The sequence below is a fragment of the Rhinopithecus roxellana genome, chromosome 5 (assembly GCF_007565055.1).
Source record: "Rhinopithecus roxellana isolate Shanxi Qingling chromosome 5, ASM756505v1, whole genome shotgun sequence".
Classification (NCBI taxonomy): Eukaryota; Metazoa; Chordata; class Mammalia; order Primates; family Cercopithecidae; genus Rhinopithecus; species Rhinopithecus roxellana.
The window spans coordinates 92,118,506-92,136,577 of record NC_044553.1 but is presented as its reverse complement, the minus strand read 5'-3'; the positions used below and the strand labels follow the sequence as shown (position 1 = coordinate 92,136,577).

The 18,072-nt window shown below is 39.3% G+C and overlaps 1 protein-coding gene and 1 long non-coding RNA gene across 3 annotated transcripts in view; both read left to right on the top strand.

The window, feature by feature from the left end:
• SLC38A6 (solute carrier family 38 member 6) overlaps positions 1–18,072 on the top strand; it is a 64,993-nt gene that overhangs the window by 3,101 nt on the left and 43,820 nt on the right. For both annotated transcript variants that reach the window (XM_010354642.2, XM_010354643.2), the window contains exon 3: positions 786–859. In XM_010354642.2, coding sequence (XP_010352944.1) covers positions 786–859 — 74 coding nt within the window. The remainder of the gene's footprint in view (positions 1–785; positions 860–18,072) is intronic.
• Positions 7,427–15,122, top strand: LOC115897627. The gene is made up of 2 exons (XR_004057383.1): positions 7,427–8,408; positions 14,061–15,122. It is a non-coding gene; the product is annotated as an uncharacterized LOC115897627 (long non-coding RNA).

Below are 18,072 nucleotides of genomic sequence, written 5' to 3'. Positions count from 1 at the left end.
AATTCCTGATGTCAGTTTAATGACATGTGTACTTTTACCTCTCAATTTTGTTATTTATTAACAAGTATTAACTGGACCACAGAGAGAAAATTTCTTCAATAACTGGGGCAGTTCTTTGGGGATAGCTGTACAGAAGCTTGTCCTGCTGGTATGAATAGGAAATTATCTAAGTTTTTTCTTTCACACTGTTGGTGAGAGGACCTCAATCATTACATTATTTGCACATTTTTCAAATTGCATCATTAGAGATATGTTAACTACATTGGTTTAGTTTGGTTTGGAGAGTGTGTGTGTTTAATAGATGCTAGAAAATACAGTCTAAATAAATCTTAAATACACGTTAATAAGGTGAAGGTGTGATAAGGAGGCCCACATCACTGGAAGTAGAGAGGGGAAGGGAAAAAGAGAAGACAATGAGATTGCATAAGTAAAACTTCTACTTAGACTCAAAATAAGAAGAAAACCAGTCAGAAAAGGGAAATATTACAAGATTATTTAATGGCTGATTCAGCAGTCAGCAGACAATAATGCAAAATGAGGAAGTTTGCTTGTATTTTAAATAAGTTTGGTTTTTATTTCTTTTTTGATTTTAAAATCAGTACATTTTCATTTAAATAAAATGTGGTAAATACAAAAAAGTAGAAAAGTATCTTCTTAATTTCCTAAATGAACATAATTCAACTACTCAGAGATAGTTCCTGTGAATATTTGACTGTTAAGAAATTTGTTTTGTAAAAAAGACAAACTTTTGGGAGGATTTGACCAGGTGTTCTTTTATGTTTTAGCTTCTTGCTGCTGACAGTTGCTCTCCTGGCTTCTTACTCAGTCCATCTTCTGCTTAGTATGTGTATTCAGACAGGTAAGTAAAAATATTATGCTGCTTCATTTAATAAAGCAGTCCCTTGAGTTTGTATCTACATATAGAATTGGATGTCTCAAATCTAATATCCAGTGAGCATACATTTTTATTAGATAGGGTGATCGGAATGGAGAATTTGGAAAACCAGATATACAGACCCAATACTGTGGGAGAATATCCAAGCACAGGGTGGGAGAAGGTAACTAGCATTTTTGCCTGCTTTCCTCCACAACACATAACCTAATTTTCTGGAGTAGAGTAGGTTATGGGAGGATCTAAAAGGTGTTGAAAGGATCCAAATCTTATGCTTATGGGGAAATCATTTTCTCGAGGAGAGAACACATTCCCAGAGCTACTGCTGCCTTCCCTGCCCCCATCTACCTGCTAGTCAGAGGTAGGGATGGCAGAATTAGGATTGTAGGAAGTAAGGTCACAAAGCTTTAATTTATTTAGATGCGTTTTGTATTTTTAATTGCAAGTCTAGAATAGGGTAGTTTCTTCCTAAGAGAAATAACTATGTGCAGTTAATTCAATATATTTGTGTCTATTTTTTTTTTCCATTTGGAATTTTATTATGCAATTCAGTCATGTATTGAATAAGTTCTTTTAGGATCCAATAAATAAAAGTATATGAATTATAGAAGTGCTTTTTTAAGGTTTTCCTTTTGTCATTAACGAATATTCTGTGTTCGTAAGTCCTGGTCTTTTTATCTGTCTAGTCTCTTTTATCTTTGGATTAGGTCAGCTTTGATGCAAAAATCATGGGTTTAATTCTTATATGGATGAATTCATTTTGCTCTATCTGGCCTTGTGATTTTCAGATTTTAAGAAGAAAAGTAGATACACAAAATAGATAAAAATGGATTTCTTAATTCATTTAGTATTTCTATAAAAGAATACCTGATTCTGCATAATTTATAAGTAAAGGAGGTTTATTTTGCTCATAGTTCTACAGGCTCTGCAAAAAGCATGGCCCTTCTTATGAGGGGCTTCTCTGCTCCATCTGCATCTAGTAAGGGGCTCAGGCTGCTTTCATTCATTGTGGAAGGTGAAGGGGAGCCAGGATGTGCAGAGATCACATGGCAAGAGAGGAAGCCAGAGAGGAGGGTCGTGCCCGGTTCTTTTTAACAACCAGCTCTCATGAAACTAATAAAGGTACAAACTCACTCATTACCCCAAGTAAGGCACCAAGCCATTCATGAGGAATCTGGCCTCAGGGCCCAAACACCTCCCCTTTGGCCCTACCTCCAACACTGGAGATCTGATTTCAACATGAGATTTGGAGGAGTCTGACAAACCAAACTATAGCAGTGAGACTATTCTGTGCTGAAAGAGGTGAGAGAAGCCCAGTGATGTTTCTTAAGAATTTTAAGACTCTTCAGAATAATTCTGAAACCACTGCTCTACTTTGTTTTCCTAAAACCTGTCCATCATCAGAAACACCCTTAGATCTTTTATGCACAGAGAGTTCTAAGCCTCAGGGATTCTAATTTCAAAAATCTGAGGTGAGACTCAAGAATATGTTTTTAACAAGGCAAAACCAGTTTAGGATCCATAGTTTATAGCTCTAACTTGTGCCAGTGGTTTGGCCATCCAATGCCAGATGTTTTTAACAAGTCCTCCAGGTGATTCTTATGCAAATCTAGTTTAGGATTAATAGTTTATAGCCACAACTTCTAACAGTGCTTTGGCCGTCCAGTGCATGCCTCTGCTCTCAAGGGGCTTGGGTGAATGTGCAGACAGATAAAAATACTAGGAAACAGTACAAATATTAATCCTAAAGTGACAGGTTGTTCATAAAAGCATCCTGAATTTAGGAATAATAGCTTTTGATAAATATATTTGTAAATCCTGCTGAAACTTGAATTTTAATTGCATGTATTGAAATTTTGTTTCATGTGAAAAAAATTTTACTTAATTATGATACTTTAACATGTTGGTAGATTCTTTTAATTCATTCTATTAAAAGATTAATACTCAGTCAACTACGTGGCAATTGTGTCTTTCAAGCTTCATTTTAAAACTTCATTTTAGTTTTAATTAAAGTAAAATATTTTATTAATTTCAGTTATGTGGGAGTAGTATTCAGTGTGTGGAGATTTCTAAGTAATGTTAATTTTTTACTCCTTCAGTTCACATGTATTTAACTTTAAGATTCTGATACTGTGTTTGTTCTTTTCTGTAACTCTGGGGCTTATGAAGTGAATATATCTGTTTCTCTTTCTTTTCTCTTTTTCTTTGATTTCTGTAGCCTACTTGGGCCCATGAACTAACTACTTCATGGTTCTGCCTGCACATTGACGCACCTGTCTTCCGTTGATTGAATTCCTTCAATCTTTGTAAAATTGTCTATGGAGGTAGGCTTTTCTTTTTTTGTTTTCAATACATACATTCATATATAAAGACTAGAGAATAATATGTAACTAACTCTCCCCCAACAGTTTGTTGGTCTATCATAAGAGTATTATGCTCAGATTGAATTCATTGGTAAGAGAAAGAGCTATCATGAGTTTTTATAAATAACTTCTTCATTTATTTGCTGGAGGCAAAGGGTAAAGAGAAATTTTCATCTTTATAAAAGTAAAGGATTTCTTCGCATGAAATTCTACTTTAGATTTTTGGTCTATCAGGACTTTTCATGGGAGCTGAGGTGGCATATAAAGAACATTATTCTCTTCAGCCTTAGTGTGTCATCTATAAAATGGCAGTGATAACACTTCCCTCTTGGAATTGTTCTGAGAATGAAATAAAATAATGTATATGAAATGTCAAGTCCTTGGCAAATGAGTTGTCACTGGGGCAAAAATCCCTAAAGATTGCAGGGTGTTGTACACACTGCTGTCTCAGAAATAGTTGGTTTGTTGCCATTCTTTTGGAATACTTCTCATGCTCTGGTACTAAACCCACAGCTCCGCTCCACTGGCTTCCATGTCACTGTCAACTGGAGAGAATGAGAGTCCTAGAACTCTCCATACCTCTGGCCAAACCACAACTCCCTAGTCCTTGATCCCTACTACTCACTGCATTGTCACCATTATTTGCCTTGAGACCATTTGGACTATGACATTATACCATTTATCTCAATTTGTGTTAGTAATTTCAAGTATATTAGTTTGTATTTCATTTCTCAGACTCATCCCATATGGTTGTCATCTGTTTCTGACCTCATCTTCCACTGCTCTCTAACTCCTGAAACCCTTCCACTGTGCTCTCTGGAACTCACAGTCAATCATCAGCAAAACTCACATGTCTCTAATTCTCTTCTGAACATTTCTGTTTGTTTCTTACTCTACGAGAACCTCATCTGAGGCTTCCCTATAGTTATCTCAAGTGGTCAGTCTTTTCTCTTATGTCTCTCATACTAATCTGAAGATGGTATAGGTGTCCTGTTTGTCCCACATTTCTGCTTCTCAACTGTCTTCCTCTCCCTGAACCCCCCAACTTTTAATCTCATGAATATATACCATCTACAGCTCTCCTTACTGTTGTCATCTATAGACTCCTAGACCATTTCCTGTCATTTCATGAACGTTTTAGCTAAATTTTAGCTTCTACTTGCCTTTTAGTTTCTTCAGTATTACCCCGTTATAATTCTGGATGATTTCAATATCCATGTAGCTAATCCTTGTAATGCTTTCAGTTCCTGAACCTCTTCTTCTCTAATGATCATATTCTCTACCTACACTGGCCACTTATTTTTTTCCATGGTCATACCATTGATCTTGTCACTACCCAAATAGCATTTGTTAGTATCTGCCCATCTGCCACCACCGTCTCCTATGTTTCTAACTCACCCTCTCAAGTACTTCAACTCTGACAGTTTTCACCCCTACCAAGATTTCCATCAATTCATTGATCCTACCGCCTTTGCACTGACCCCCCCACAGCCATGCTTATTTCCCTCTTTATCCAGTTGAGGTTTTGTAGTATGTTATTTAATCCCTTTCCTATCCCTTGAACCATCATATTTCCTTGGCAAAATTCCAACCCTAGTTAAATATAACTCTGCCTACTTCACATTTGCACCCATGCATTTGAATGTTCCTGAAGAAAAGCACAACCATGCAGACTGATATCACTATAATTCAATGTCTAGTGGGCCTATGATGCTATCACACAATTCTGGTTCACTTCTTTAGTTCGTCACTCCATTCAACTCATTCATCTACTGTCTAGGAGATTGCTTTTTTGTATCTTCTCCTTTCTGTCAAACCTTCGACACTTTTTTCTTTGATTTTACCCATAACTGATATTCTTCACTTTCTGTTTCACTGAAAAAACAGAAGCAATCATAAAAGAATTTCATAAGCTCTTGCCACCACTTATTTATCTTGCTCATATACTCTGTTCCTTGGGATGAATTCTTTGTGTTTATATCTAAGGCCTACCCCTCCACTTGTGCTATGATCCCACCTGCTCTTGCCTATATCACTCCAGCCACTTTCTCCCTTCTTTCTTGGTCCTTTTCTACCATTTCCTTCCTATAACTACAAATAGACTAGTTTGTCTCATCTTAAAAATCTCTTTGACTTCGCATCTTTTGAATATGCCTCATGTCTTCATGACAGTACTTCTTATAATTGTCTAAACTAGGCCAGGTGTGGTGTCTCATGCCTGTAATCCTAGCACTTCGGGAGGCAGACGCAGGAGGATCACTTGAAATCAGGAGTTTGAGACCAGCCTGGGCAACAGGGCGAAACCCCATCTTTACAAAAAAAAAAAATTTGCATGAGGTGACATGAGCCTAGCTACTACTGGGGCAGCTGAGGCAAGAGAATCACTTGAGCCAGGGAGGCAGAGGTTGCAGCGAGCCGAGATCATGCTGTTGCACTTCAGCCTGGGGGACAGGAGTGAAACCCTGTCTCAAAACAAAAAAATAATCATCTAAACCAGATATCTCCAGTTTCTCTCCTCTCACTCCTGTCAGGCTTTTCCACTGAAACTGTTGTACCAGTGACTTCCACATTGCTAAATCCAATGGTCAATTCTCAGTCAGCAGCATGTGACACAACTGATAACTCCTTCCTCTCTGAAAGATGAGTCACGCTGTCCTAGCTCTTCCTGTTTCATTAAAGACTCCTTTTCTCTTCTGTTGAATTCTCTTAATCTCCCCATCCTCTAAACATTGGTGTACCCCTGGGACTATTTCTCTGATCTCTTTTCTTTTCTTTCTTTCTTTTTTTTTTTTTTTTTTTTTTTTTTGAGATAGAGTCTAACTCTGTCACCCAGGCTGGAATGCAGTGGTGTGATTTTGGCTCACTGTAACCTCCGCCCTGCAGGGTTCAAGTGATTCTCCTGCCTCAGCCATCCAAGCAAGTGGGATTACAGGCATGCATCACCACACCCAGATAATTTTTGTATTTTTAGTAGAGACAGGGTTTTTCCATGTTGGCCAAGCTGGTCTCGAACTTCTGGCCTCAAGTGATCCACCCACCTTGTCCTCCCAAAGTGCTGGGATTACAGGTGTGAGTGATTTCTTTTCTTTTACACTCAGTCTTGGGCTCATGGTGATTCTGAAATGTATATCCCTGGCCTGGAACTCTCCCCTGAATTTTAGTCTCATCTCCAGCTGCCTCCATGACATCTCCACCTAGGTGTCTAACAGCTCAGATTTATAAAATTCCCCATCTTTGTACTACCAGTTCCCATCTACTGTTCCCATCTAAGTAAATGGTAATGTCTTTCTTCTAATTGCTTAGGCCAAAGATCTTTAAGTTATTCTGTATCTCTCCTTTTTCACCTCATTCTGAATGTTCAATCCATGCCATACTGTTCCCTTCACATCAAAAAAAAATTTTTTTTGAGATAGTGTCTTGCTCTGTGGCCCAGACTGAAATGCAGTGATGTGACCATAACTCACTGCAGCCTCGACCTCCTGCCTCAGCCTCCTGAGTAGCTGGTAACCACAGGCACACATCACCATGCATGTCACCACACCTAGCTAACCTCAGCCTCCTGAGTAGCTGGTACTGCAGGCTATGCACATCACCACACCTGGCTCATTTTTAAATTTTTTGCAGAGATGGGCTCTTACCACGATGCCTAGGCTGTTTTCCAACACCAGCTCAAGCAATCCTCCTGCCTTGACCTCCCAAAGTGCTTGGGATTACAGGCATGAGCCATCGTGCCTGGCCAAAAAATTAATAATCTGATTTTTTTCTCATTTAATTGCTACCACTCATCTTCAGTTACTATTACCACCATCAAAAATAATAGCTTATCTTTTTGTTTTTACTTCCACTCTTACTTCCTGCAGTCTATTCTTAACAAAACAACCATGATGATCCTGTTAATGTAAGTTGGGTCATAGCATTCCTTTGCTCAAAATCCTCCAGTTGTTTCCCAGTTCAATCAAAGTAAAAGCAGAAATCATTACAAAGTCCAACACAAGTCTTCTGCCCTTTTTATCTCCTTGATTTATCTTCCAGTACTCCCTCACTTGTTTCAGTCACACTTTTAATTTTCATCTTATGTAACATTTACTTATATAGCACTTAGCATCATTCTAAGGACTTTATGAATATTCATTTAATCTTCATAATAATATTACGAAGTAAGTACCAATATTATTTCTATTTTTTGAAATGAGGTAACTGTGGCTCAGAGAGGTTAAAGTAACTTGTCCAAGAGAGGTGAAAGTAACTTCCCAGTTAGGAAGTATAGGAGGCAGGATTCAAACCCACACAGTCTGGCTCTAAAATTGTGCTCAGTATTCCCCAGTTGTGCTGGGTAGTCTCCTGCTTCCATACCTTTGTGCTTTCTGTGCTCTTCTTGGGCATTTCTTCCCCCAGTTTCCCACATGGCTTTGCTCACTCATCACCTTCAAGGCTTTGACAAATCTTACCTCTTGTGTGAGATCTTTTTATACTATCTCATTTAAAATTACAAGCAGCAATGGTTGATCTACAGTGTCATCAGGGAAAGAGGATCTGCCTTTATGTTCCATTATTCTTGTGTGTGCCTTCCCCATCCTTGAGGTCTAGGATGACTTGTGGAGTGCAGACATCGCATCCGTGTTCTAGAGAGCAGAAGGAGAGAAGGGGATACCTACCAACTGAATCTCACTTAAGACTCTCTCTTCTTGCTGCCAGAACTTAATATGCCCAATGGCCATACTAAATTGCATAGGGGCCTAGAAAATGTAGCATTTATTAATGGTGGCAATGAGCCCAACTAAAAGTCAGGGTTGTTACTCAGGTAGAAGAAGGGAAGAGACAACCAGCAGTCTCTGCCCCACGAGAATTCCATCTTTATCCATCCTTGTACTTTACTATCTTTGAATAACATTGTAAACTTTTATAGCTTAGCTACCAAAAATAGGTTGACGACTCCCATCCGTGCTGCTGAAACGTATCAGCCACCTCTGATATTGGAGATCTCCATTTAGATGTTCCAGAGGCTTTGTGAGCTCAACATGTTTAAAATTAAACTTATCTTTCATCTTTAATGGCTCAAGTGTGCTCCTCTTCCTGTACCGTACCTCTGTGAATGGTGCCACCAGTTTGTATCTCCTTCACCTCATCCATTCACCCAGTTACAAATTAATTTTGTAAGTATTTCTCGGATCTACCTAATTCTCCTTTCTTATTAGCTACTGTGTAGATCACGCCATAACCCCTCCCCAGGATTACAGTGGAATTAAATCGTAACAGGTATTTAAGGTCATGTCGTTTTAATTCATACAGTTCAAAAGTGGGGGAGAAAATAACTTTAAATAATGCTGGGTAATCCTGCCTGTATTCTACTTAGTGAACATATATTCATCTGGGGACTGAGTGTGAGGTGGGACATACAATAATGCTGCTCCCTCTGTTATTTATTTTTTCTTTAAAGATAACTTTTTTTTTTTTTTTTTTTTTTTTTTAGACAAAGTCTTGCTCTGTTGCCCAGGCTGGAGTACAGTGGCGTGATCTTGGCAAACTGCAACCTCCGCCTCCTGGGTTCAAGCAATTCTCATGTCTCAACCCTCTGGTATCTTAAGAGACTTCCTATGAGTTCCTGCCTCCAAAATTTTTTTTTTTTTTTTTTGAGACGGAGTCTCGCTCTGTCGCCCAGGCTGGAGTGCAGTGGCGGATCTTTGCTCACTGCCACCTCCACCTCCCGGGTTCAAGTGATTCTCCTGCCTTAGCCTCCTGAGTAGCTGAGATTACAGGTGCCTACCACCACGCCTGCTAATTTTTGTATTTTTTAGTAGAGACAGGGTTTTACAATGTTGGCCAGGCTGGTCTTGAACTCCTGACTTCAAGTGATCCACCCACCTTGGCCTCCCAAACTGTTGGGATTACAGGCGTGAGCCACCGCACCTGGCCAGATAACATTTTTTAGCATACTGTCTTCGTGGTGTTGTTTTAAGAGATTTGCATGTATTATTCTCACAATAGCAATATGAGGTAGAAATTGTTATTTCCACTTCAGAGATTAGGAAACTGAGGCACTGAGTGATTAACTAGCTTGCTTAAGGTTGCACAGCTAGCTAGTTAGAAGAGCTAATATTCGATTTAGGCAAGCTAACTCCAGAGTCCACTTTCATAACACTGTGCTGCCATTTCCCCACTATTATAGGAATCTGGAAGCTTATTTTCTGGAGAAGGTAAACTAAAAGGACTCAGCAATCATAGATATTAGGTGTAGTTAAGGCCAAGATCACCTTACTGAAAACAGGGATATTGAGTGAAAGTCTACTAACTGAAGAGAGTCCCAGTTAGTAGGAGTTCTGAGATTGCTGGCAGCAAGTCTTCTACTTTCACTTAAGGGATTAGAGGAATATTTTCAACAGAATTTCTCCTGCCCAAGAGAAAAGACCTACAGGTAAAAATAGTTGAGGGCCCTTCAAGAAAGAGCTGAGTACCTCCTGTTTAATCATCATATAGTTAAGCCTACCACTCAATAAGCCTCTTCTGTATACACAGAGCTTCTATTTAGTCTTTTAATGCATCACACTTATGTCAAGAGATAGCCAAGTATCACCAGATATTTCAGGAAAATCTTTAATGTGAAAGGTACATACTAAAACAGCCACATACACGCACACAAGCCAATAATGAGGTATCTCTGCACGTGTATTAGAATGGCAAAAATCCAAAACATTGACAATACCAAATACTAGTGAGGATGTGGGACAGCAGGAACTCTCATTCATTGCTGGTGGGAATGAGAAATGGTATAGCTACTTTGAAACACAGTTCGGCAGTGTTTTAACTAAGCTAAATATAATCTCGTCACAGGATCCATCAGTAGTGCTCTTTGGTATTTACCCAAATTAGTTCAAGACATATTTCTACACAAAAACCTCCATAAAGATGTTAATAACAGCCTTATATTTACCAAAATTTGGAAGCAACTAAAATGTTCCTCAGAAGTGAAAGAATTTTAAAAACTGAATATTTGTACAATGGGATATCATTCAGCACTAAGTAGAAATGAGGTGCTGGAGCCTTGGCTCACCCCTGTAATCCCAGCACTTTGGGAGGCTGAGGCGGACAGATCACCTCAGGTCGGGAGATTAAGACCAGCCTGACCAACTTGCAGAAACCCCGTCTCTACTAAAAATAGAAAATTAGCTGGGCGTGGTGGCGCATGCCTGTAATCCCAGCTACTCAGGAGGCTGAGGCAGGAGAATCGCTTGAACCTGGGAGGCGGAGGTTGTGGTGAGCCAAGATCAAGCCATTGCACTCCATCTTGGGCAACAAGAGCAAAACTCCGTCTCAAAAGAAAAAAAAAAAAAAAGCCAGGCATGGTGGTGGGCACCTGTAATCCCAGCTAGTCAGGAGGCTGAAGCAGGAGAATAGCTTGAACCCCGGAGGTGGAGGTTGCAGTGAGCTGAGATCGTGCCATTGCACTCCAGCCTGGGCGACAAGAGCGAAACTTTGTCTCAAAAAAAAAAATACCTGGCATGTTAGCTCATGCCTGTACTTCCAGCACTTTGGGAATGAGGCATCAAGCCATGAAAAGTCATGGAGGAATCTTAAACGCATATTATCAAGTGAAAGAAACCATATGATCCAGCAATTCCTCTTCTGGGTTTATACCCAAAGGAAATGAAATTGGTGCTTTGTAGAGATATCTATGCTGCCATGTTCATTGCAGCATTATTCACGGTAGCCAAGATAGAGAAACAACCTAAGTGTCAGTGAGTGGATAAAAAATTGTGATGTGTATGTACAATGCAATGTTATTCAGACTTAAAGAAGGAGATCCTGCTATTTTCAACAACATGAATAGACATGGAGAACATGCTAAATGAATTGAGCCAGACACAGAAAGAAAAATACTGCATGATCTCACATTCATATGGAATCTAAAAAAGTCAAATACATATGAACAGAATAGAACAGTGGTTATGTGAGGGATGGGAAGAGGTTCATCAAAGGGTATAAAGTTTCAGTTATGTAGAATGAATAAGTCTACAGAGCTAATGTACAGCATGATGACTATATTTAATATTGTTTACTGAAAATTTGCCAAGAGAGTAGATTTCAGGTGCTTTTACCACAAGGAAGGAAAGAAGGGAAGAGGAAGGGCGAGAGGGAAGGAAGGGAGGGAGGAAAGAAAAGATAACTATGTGAGAGGGTAGATATGTTAATTTGCTTACCTCTAGTAATCATTTCTCTATGTATTTCAAAACATGTTGTACACCTTAAATGTATATAATGAAACAAAAAAAAATCTGAAAAGGCTACATACTGTATAATTCCAAGTATGTGACATTCTGGAAAAGGCAAAACTATGCAGAAAATGAGAAAGACCAGTGGTTGCCAGAGTTTAGCAGAGGGAGCGTTAATAGGCAGAGCATCCTCATCTTTAGGGCAGTGAAATGAATCTGTGTGATACTATAATAGTGGACACGTGTCATTATATATTTGTCAAAACCCATAGAATATACAGCACCAAAAGTGAATCCTATAATGTAAATTATGGACTTTGTGTGATAATGACATGTCAACGTAGGTACCTTGATTGTAACAAATGTACCACTCTGGTGCAGGATGTTGATTGTAGGGGAAGCTGTGCATATGTGGGGGGCAGGAGGTATTTGGGACCTCTGTACTTTCTGTTCAACTTTGCTGTGAACCTAAAACGGCTCCTAAAATTATTAAAGAAAACACAAATAAGGAAAGAAACAAACTTAGAGGAAAAGAGGAAACAGACAGTACAAGACCAGATTAAAACTTAAAAAGCTACATTTAATAACTTTAGAGAACTAAAAGAAGATACTGCATTCTTGAAACAAAAACAACAAATTATAAAAAGCATATATTCAGAAAACACAGAAATCCTAGAAGTCAAAATTAGTTCAGTTGTTGGGTTGGGAAAGTTACAGAAGTTTCCTGGGGGTAGAAAAAAAGAGAAAGCTTGAAAATGGGAGAGAAAAAATAAGAAAATTAGAAGATCAGTCCAGGAAGTCCAATATGCAAATAATAGAAATTCTGCAACAAGAAAAGAGTAAAAGGGATGGTAGAAAATTATTAACAAAATAACACAAAAAAATTGGTGTAACTGAAGGAAATTAGTTTCAAGATTAAAAATTTTCCTCCTAGTGTCCAGTATAATACTTGTAAGATAATTGTTACCGAGACATACTGTGAATGATCAGAAATCCAGTTATATAGATAATATTCTAAAAGCTTACAGAGAGAAGGAACAGACAACACAAAAAAATTTCATACAAAGAATCAAGAACCACAGTAGTGAAAGTCTTCCTAGGAACAATAGTGTAAACTAGATGTCTATAAAATAATACCTTCAAAAATCTTGGGGGAAATGATTTTAATATAGAATTCTATAACTAGCCAAACTATTGCTTAAGTGTGAAGTTTGAACAATGGCATTTTCATATATGCAAGGTCTCAAAAATTTTTATTCACGCTTACTTAGCAAACAGTAGAGTATACCCTTTACCAAAGTTAGAGAGTAACAAAGAAACAAGGAATCTGACACAGGAAAGAAGTGGAGGGAATTCCCAGGACATAACTGAGCAGCAGACCTAAGCATCATCTACAGATTGGAGTTGTGAGGTTTTTTGTGTTTGGGGGAGGGGATGTTGAGATGGGATCTCACTGTGCTGCCCAGGCTGGAGTGCAGTGATGTAGTCTTGGCTCACTGCAAGCTCCACCTCCCAGGCTCAAGCGATCTTCCCACCTCAGCCTCCCGAGTAGCTGGGACTACAGGTGTGCACCACCACACCTGGCTAATTTTTGTACTTTTTGTAGAGATGGGGTTTCACCATGTTGGTCAGGCTGATCTGAAACTCCTAAGCTCCAGCGATCTGCCCGCCTCAGCCTCCCAAAGTACTGGGATTATAGGTGTGAGCCACCGCCTGGCTGGAGTTGTTCTTTTCGCAAAGGCACAGTCCTCGCACTAGGTCATGCTTGCCCTCAGGATTGTGTTCAGGATGGAAACTCTTTTCTTATTCCTCTGCATAAAGGGATTGTCTTCCTCGTTTGTCAGTCTAACTCTTAATTTGTATTAACAGTGCTTGAGTAGATTAGCAGTCAGGCCAGACTATTAAAAAAGTCTAAGAATAAAATAAGGATTGAACCAAGGTAGTAATAAGGTGAATAAAAGAAACAGGTTAACAAATGGTGAGGTTTGGCAGAATTACAGTTGAGAGGAGCTGATATCTGAGTAAATGTGGACAATAAAGGAGAAGGAGATGTCTAGTGTATCTCCTAGGTTTCTGGCTTGGGCCACTAGATTAATAATAGTGTCATCAATGAAGATGGGAACACAGTAGGAGGAGGTTGTTCAAAATAAAAATGAGTTCAGTTTTGGACTTTTAAGTATATGTAGGTGGACAGGGCTTAGAACTGAAGCACAGGATAGAAATTCATTCATTCAGTACTCTTTTTGTCTACTAATAATAAAGAGATAAATAAGAACCAGTTACTTCCCTGAAAAAGCTCATAGTCTAATAGGGGAAACAAATATATAAGCAAATAATTTATAATGTAGTATGATAAATTTAACAGTTTAAATATGTATAAGGTATAGTGACATCTCAGAAGAGAGGGTGACTTTGATAGGGACAGGAGGCAGGGAAATACTGGGTAGAAGAGGGTGGTTCCCCAGCAAAGGCCCCTACCCCCCAAGCCTGGAAACCCATGGCCCTAAATGGGAACAGGCATTTCTGTCTTAATATGCAAATGTTGCCTTTTGCCTGCCATCCCCCCCATCCTGTACCCATATAAACCCCAAATTCCAGGTCCACAGACAGATGAGCAGACAAACAGAGGAGCAGAAGAGAAGCACAGTAGAGGAGAGAAGAGAAGGAGTGTTTGAACATCAAGGGAGGTCGGCTGGGGACAGCTGGAGAGGAGATCAGCCATGGGACAGCCAAACTCCAGGGGAAGATCATCTTCCCACTCCATCCCCTTTCCAGCTCCCCATCCATCTCACTGAGAGCCACCTCCATCACCTAATAAAATTCCCACTTTCACCATCCTTCAAGTCTGTGTGTGACCTGATTCTTCCTGGACACAGGACAAGAAACCAGGTACGAAGAGGGCACTGAGCTGGTTAATACTTAATCTGTGGATGGCAGAGCTAAAAGAGCACTGTAGCACACCCACTGGGGCTTCAGGAGTTGCAGCCACCTACTCCTAGATGCTGCTGTGGGGCTGGAACCCAAAGGCGCTCTTCCCAGCTCCTACACCTGCCGGTCTGCGAGCTCCCCCTCCTATAAGGGGTTTGAGAGTGCAGCAGCTGAACAGAACAGAAGAGCCACACCCCTGTCGCATTCTCTGCCCTTCGTGGGGGGTCAGGGGACTCTCACGTTTCAACTTGCCCTTAGTTGCAGGGTGAGGGTCAGTAAATGTTAATGGAGAACTAAGCTGAAAAGGAATTTGACTAGCAGACAAGGCAAGAGAGAATATTCCAGCATGTGCAAGGATACAAAGTCATATACTGCATATTGTATTCAAAGTACCAAAAATAGTTTACTGTTATTAGTAGTACATAAGGTACAAAGGAGAAAATTAAACTGGAGGGTTAGACAACTCTCGGATCCTAAGGAATTTATAGTTTTTGCTGAAGCAGTGAGAAGCGACTGAGGTTGTTGAAAAAGAGTCAAAGTGTAGATACTGGAATTCACTGTTGGTCATTTCCAAAGAGAATTTTGGTCCTTCCTAGTGCCCAGAACATAATCTCTTTATCTGGCAAAGAGAATGTAGTCTTCTGTCTTCCTTTTCCCAAAGAAGGTTACGATTATTTTATGAAGATTGTAATTTCTAGTAATGATAATGGAATAAAGAAGGAGTGAAATGGCCTTTGTGTGTTCCTCGTTTTTTTTTTCTTTTTTAAGGCAAAAAGGTTTTAACACCCTCTGGAGCAGTGACTCTCAGTACCTTCTTTTTATAACAAACATTTTCTAAATGCTCCCTTTACTGTGTGAAGTAAAATTCCCATAGGTATTATACCCTACTGCAGTGAGCTGAGTAATGCTTCCCCAAAAGGTAACCACATCCTAGTCCTTGAAACCTGTAATTGTTACCTTATATGGCAAAAAAAGAACTTTGAAGATGTGACTGAGTTAAGATGTTGAGATGGAGAGATTATCCTGGTGGACTCTAACTTCAGACACATGTATCATGGAGGGAATATCATAGACAGAGGAGATGCAGGCAATACGACCTCTGAGGCAGAGATTGGAATGACATGACCACAAAGCAAGGCATGCCAGCAGCTACCGGGGACTGCAAGAGGCAAGGAATGGATTCTTTCTAGAGCCTTCAGATGTGTGGCCCTGCGGACACCTTGATTTAGACATCATGAACCTGGTTTTGGACTTCTGGACTTCAGAACTGAGAGAGAATAAATTTCTGCTGTTTTAAGCCATGAAGTTTGTGATAATTTCTTACAGCAGCCCTAGGAAACTAATATACTACTTACATAATAATAATGCCATAACAATGAAATAAAGACACAAAAACTAAATGTTAGCGATGTGACTTTCCATTTAGGAAATGATTTTTGGCAAAGTTCCAAACAAAACAAATGATAGTCTTTTCTGCATTTACATGGTAATTGTATTTCTGGATAATTTAATGTATATTCAAACCATTAACCATTGTTTGTAGCATCCTACCATGTGCTTGACACACAGAGTATTTAATAAAAGCTGGATACATGGGTGATGAATAGATGGATGTATTAAAAGTACAGAGAGATTACATAAGTTCCAAAGTAAACATGTAAGGCAAAAATTATGTGTAGTCAGTATCTTTAAAAATTCTTGGCCAGGACCGGCGGCTCACGCCTGTTATCCCAGAACTTTGGGAGGACGAGGTGGGTGGATCACGAGGTCAGGAGTTCGCGACCAGCCTGCCCAACATGGTGAAACCCTGTCTCTACTAAAAATACAAAAAATTAGTCAGGCGTGATGTTGGGCGCCTGTAATCCCAGCTACCCGAGAGGCTGAGTCAGGAGAATTGCTTGAACCTGGGATGCAGAGGTTGCAGTGAGCCGAGATGGCTGCCACTGCACTCCAGCCTGGGTGAAAAGAGCAAAAACTCCATCTCCAAGGAAAAAAAAATTCTTTACATAGCTTATCAAATATAGTGTGTTCAATATCTATATGACATACTGGACACTGACACATACCATTTCTCAATAAAGAGCTGACAGCCTTCTCCCACCATTCCCCCACCATCATTTGAGTGTCCTATGAAGGACATGAGTTGTTTTAGGGTTATAATACTATGAGATACTCTCACTGTGACAATCACAGAGGAACTAAAACTGACTGAAAGGCAATAGATACGATTCCCATTTCAAAGCTCACTGTGGACATTTTCTTATGGTTTGGAATGGTGGCAAGCTGTCCAAACTATATTTTGATCTGTTTTTCTTCTTTTGATCAGGGATGATAGTTCAGTAAACCCACAGTTAAACTAAGTGGGCTGCTTATATGGGTCTATCTAAAGTGAATTAGTGTACTTGTCTCATCCTTCTTATTAATGAGTGGTTCTAAACTGTACTTGGTATTTCTCCCATGGGGCATTTGGCAATGTCTGGAGGCATTTCTGATTGTCACAGTTGGGGATTGGAGAGGGCAGGGTGAGGCAAGGTGCTATTGGCAGCTAGTGGGTAAAGGCCAGGAGTGCTGCTAAACATTCTACAATATACAGGACAGCCCCCAACAACAAATAATAATCTGGGCCCAAAAGTAGTGGCAAGGTTGAGAAACCCCGGCAACATTATGTGTGTGCTCCCCTTGTGTAGTGATTCCTTTCTAGTGTTTGCCTTGACATTAGGTTAAGTGTTCCCTTAAGCAGAAGCTGAATTTTTTGTTATTGAGTTGTAGTGAAGGATGGGTGTGAATCTCTGCAGGGTTGAACATTTTTACATTAACCTTTCCTTTTTATTTTTATCAGAAGTAATACATGGTCACGTGTGTGTGTGCATGTGTGTACGCACTTATGCAGAACTTAGAACAGTTCCCCACCCATTCTTCCCTAGTTTTATCCTGCTTCCCAGAGTTAGCAACATTTAAAGAGTTTTGTTTTTAATTTTTTGGTGATTGCCTCTCTACGTCTAAATAATAGCTTTTGGTTATTTATTGATTTAAGAGAATATCTATTGACTCTTCACTGCAAAAGGTTAGCAAAAGCTCAGCTACACTAATCCCTCCCCTTCTCCCTTCTAATATTCATTAGTTTATATTCGATTGTTCTTTCACTGATTATTTTGTAACTCTAAATAATATATAAACATTTAATTTTGTTCCATCAGCTTTAGTCAGTATCTTTTTATTTTCTGCCTTTATTATACTAGTGCTTCTGTTCTTTCTTTCACCTTCCTGATTCCTATTTCCTATAGTCTATCTGCTGTACCTTTACATTGTCAGATTGACAATATTTACTTTCTGTTTTATAATTATATTTGTTTGTTTTTATCCATTGGTTGAGGCCAAAAGTTGAAAACTATTACCATTTATAGGATATAACTGTAAATATTGTTCACTGAAGAGCTAAGTAGTGTACTGAGATCTCAGAATCATCTCTGTATATGCAATATCACATCCTCTGTGCCATGTGAAAGAATGTTCCTAGTATTCTAGCATTCTGTTTTCTGTGTTGGGTGTTTTAAAATCATGCCACATTCAGTTGGCACATTGGCATTTAAACACATACTAAGAAAGATCAGAAGTGTCAAATGAAATTGCATAGTGAATATTAAAAAATGAATGACCTGCATGGACAAATAATACAGAAAAA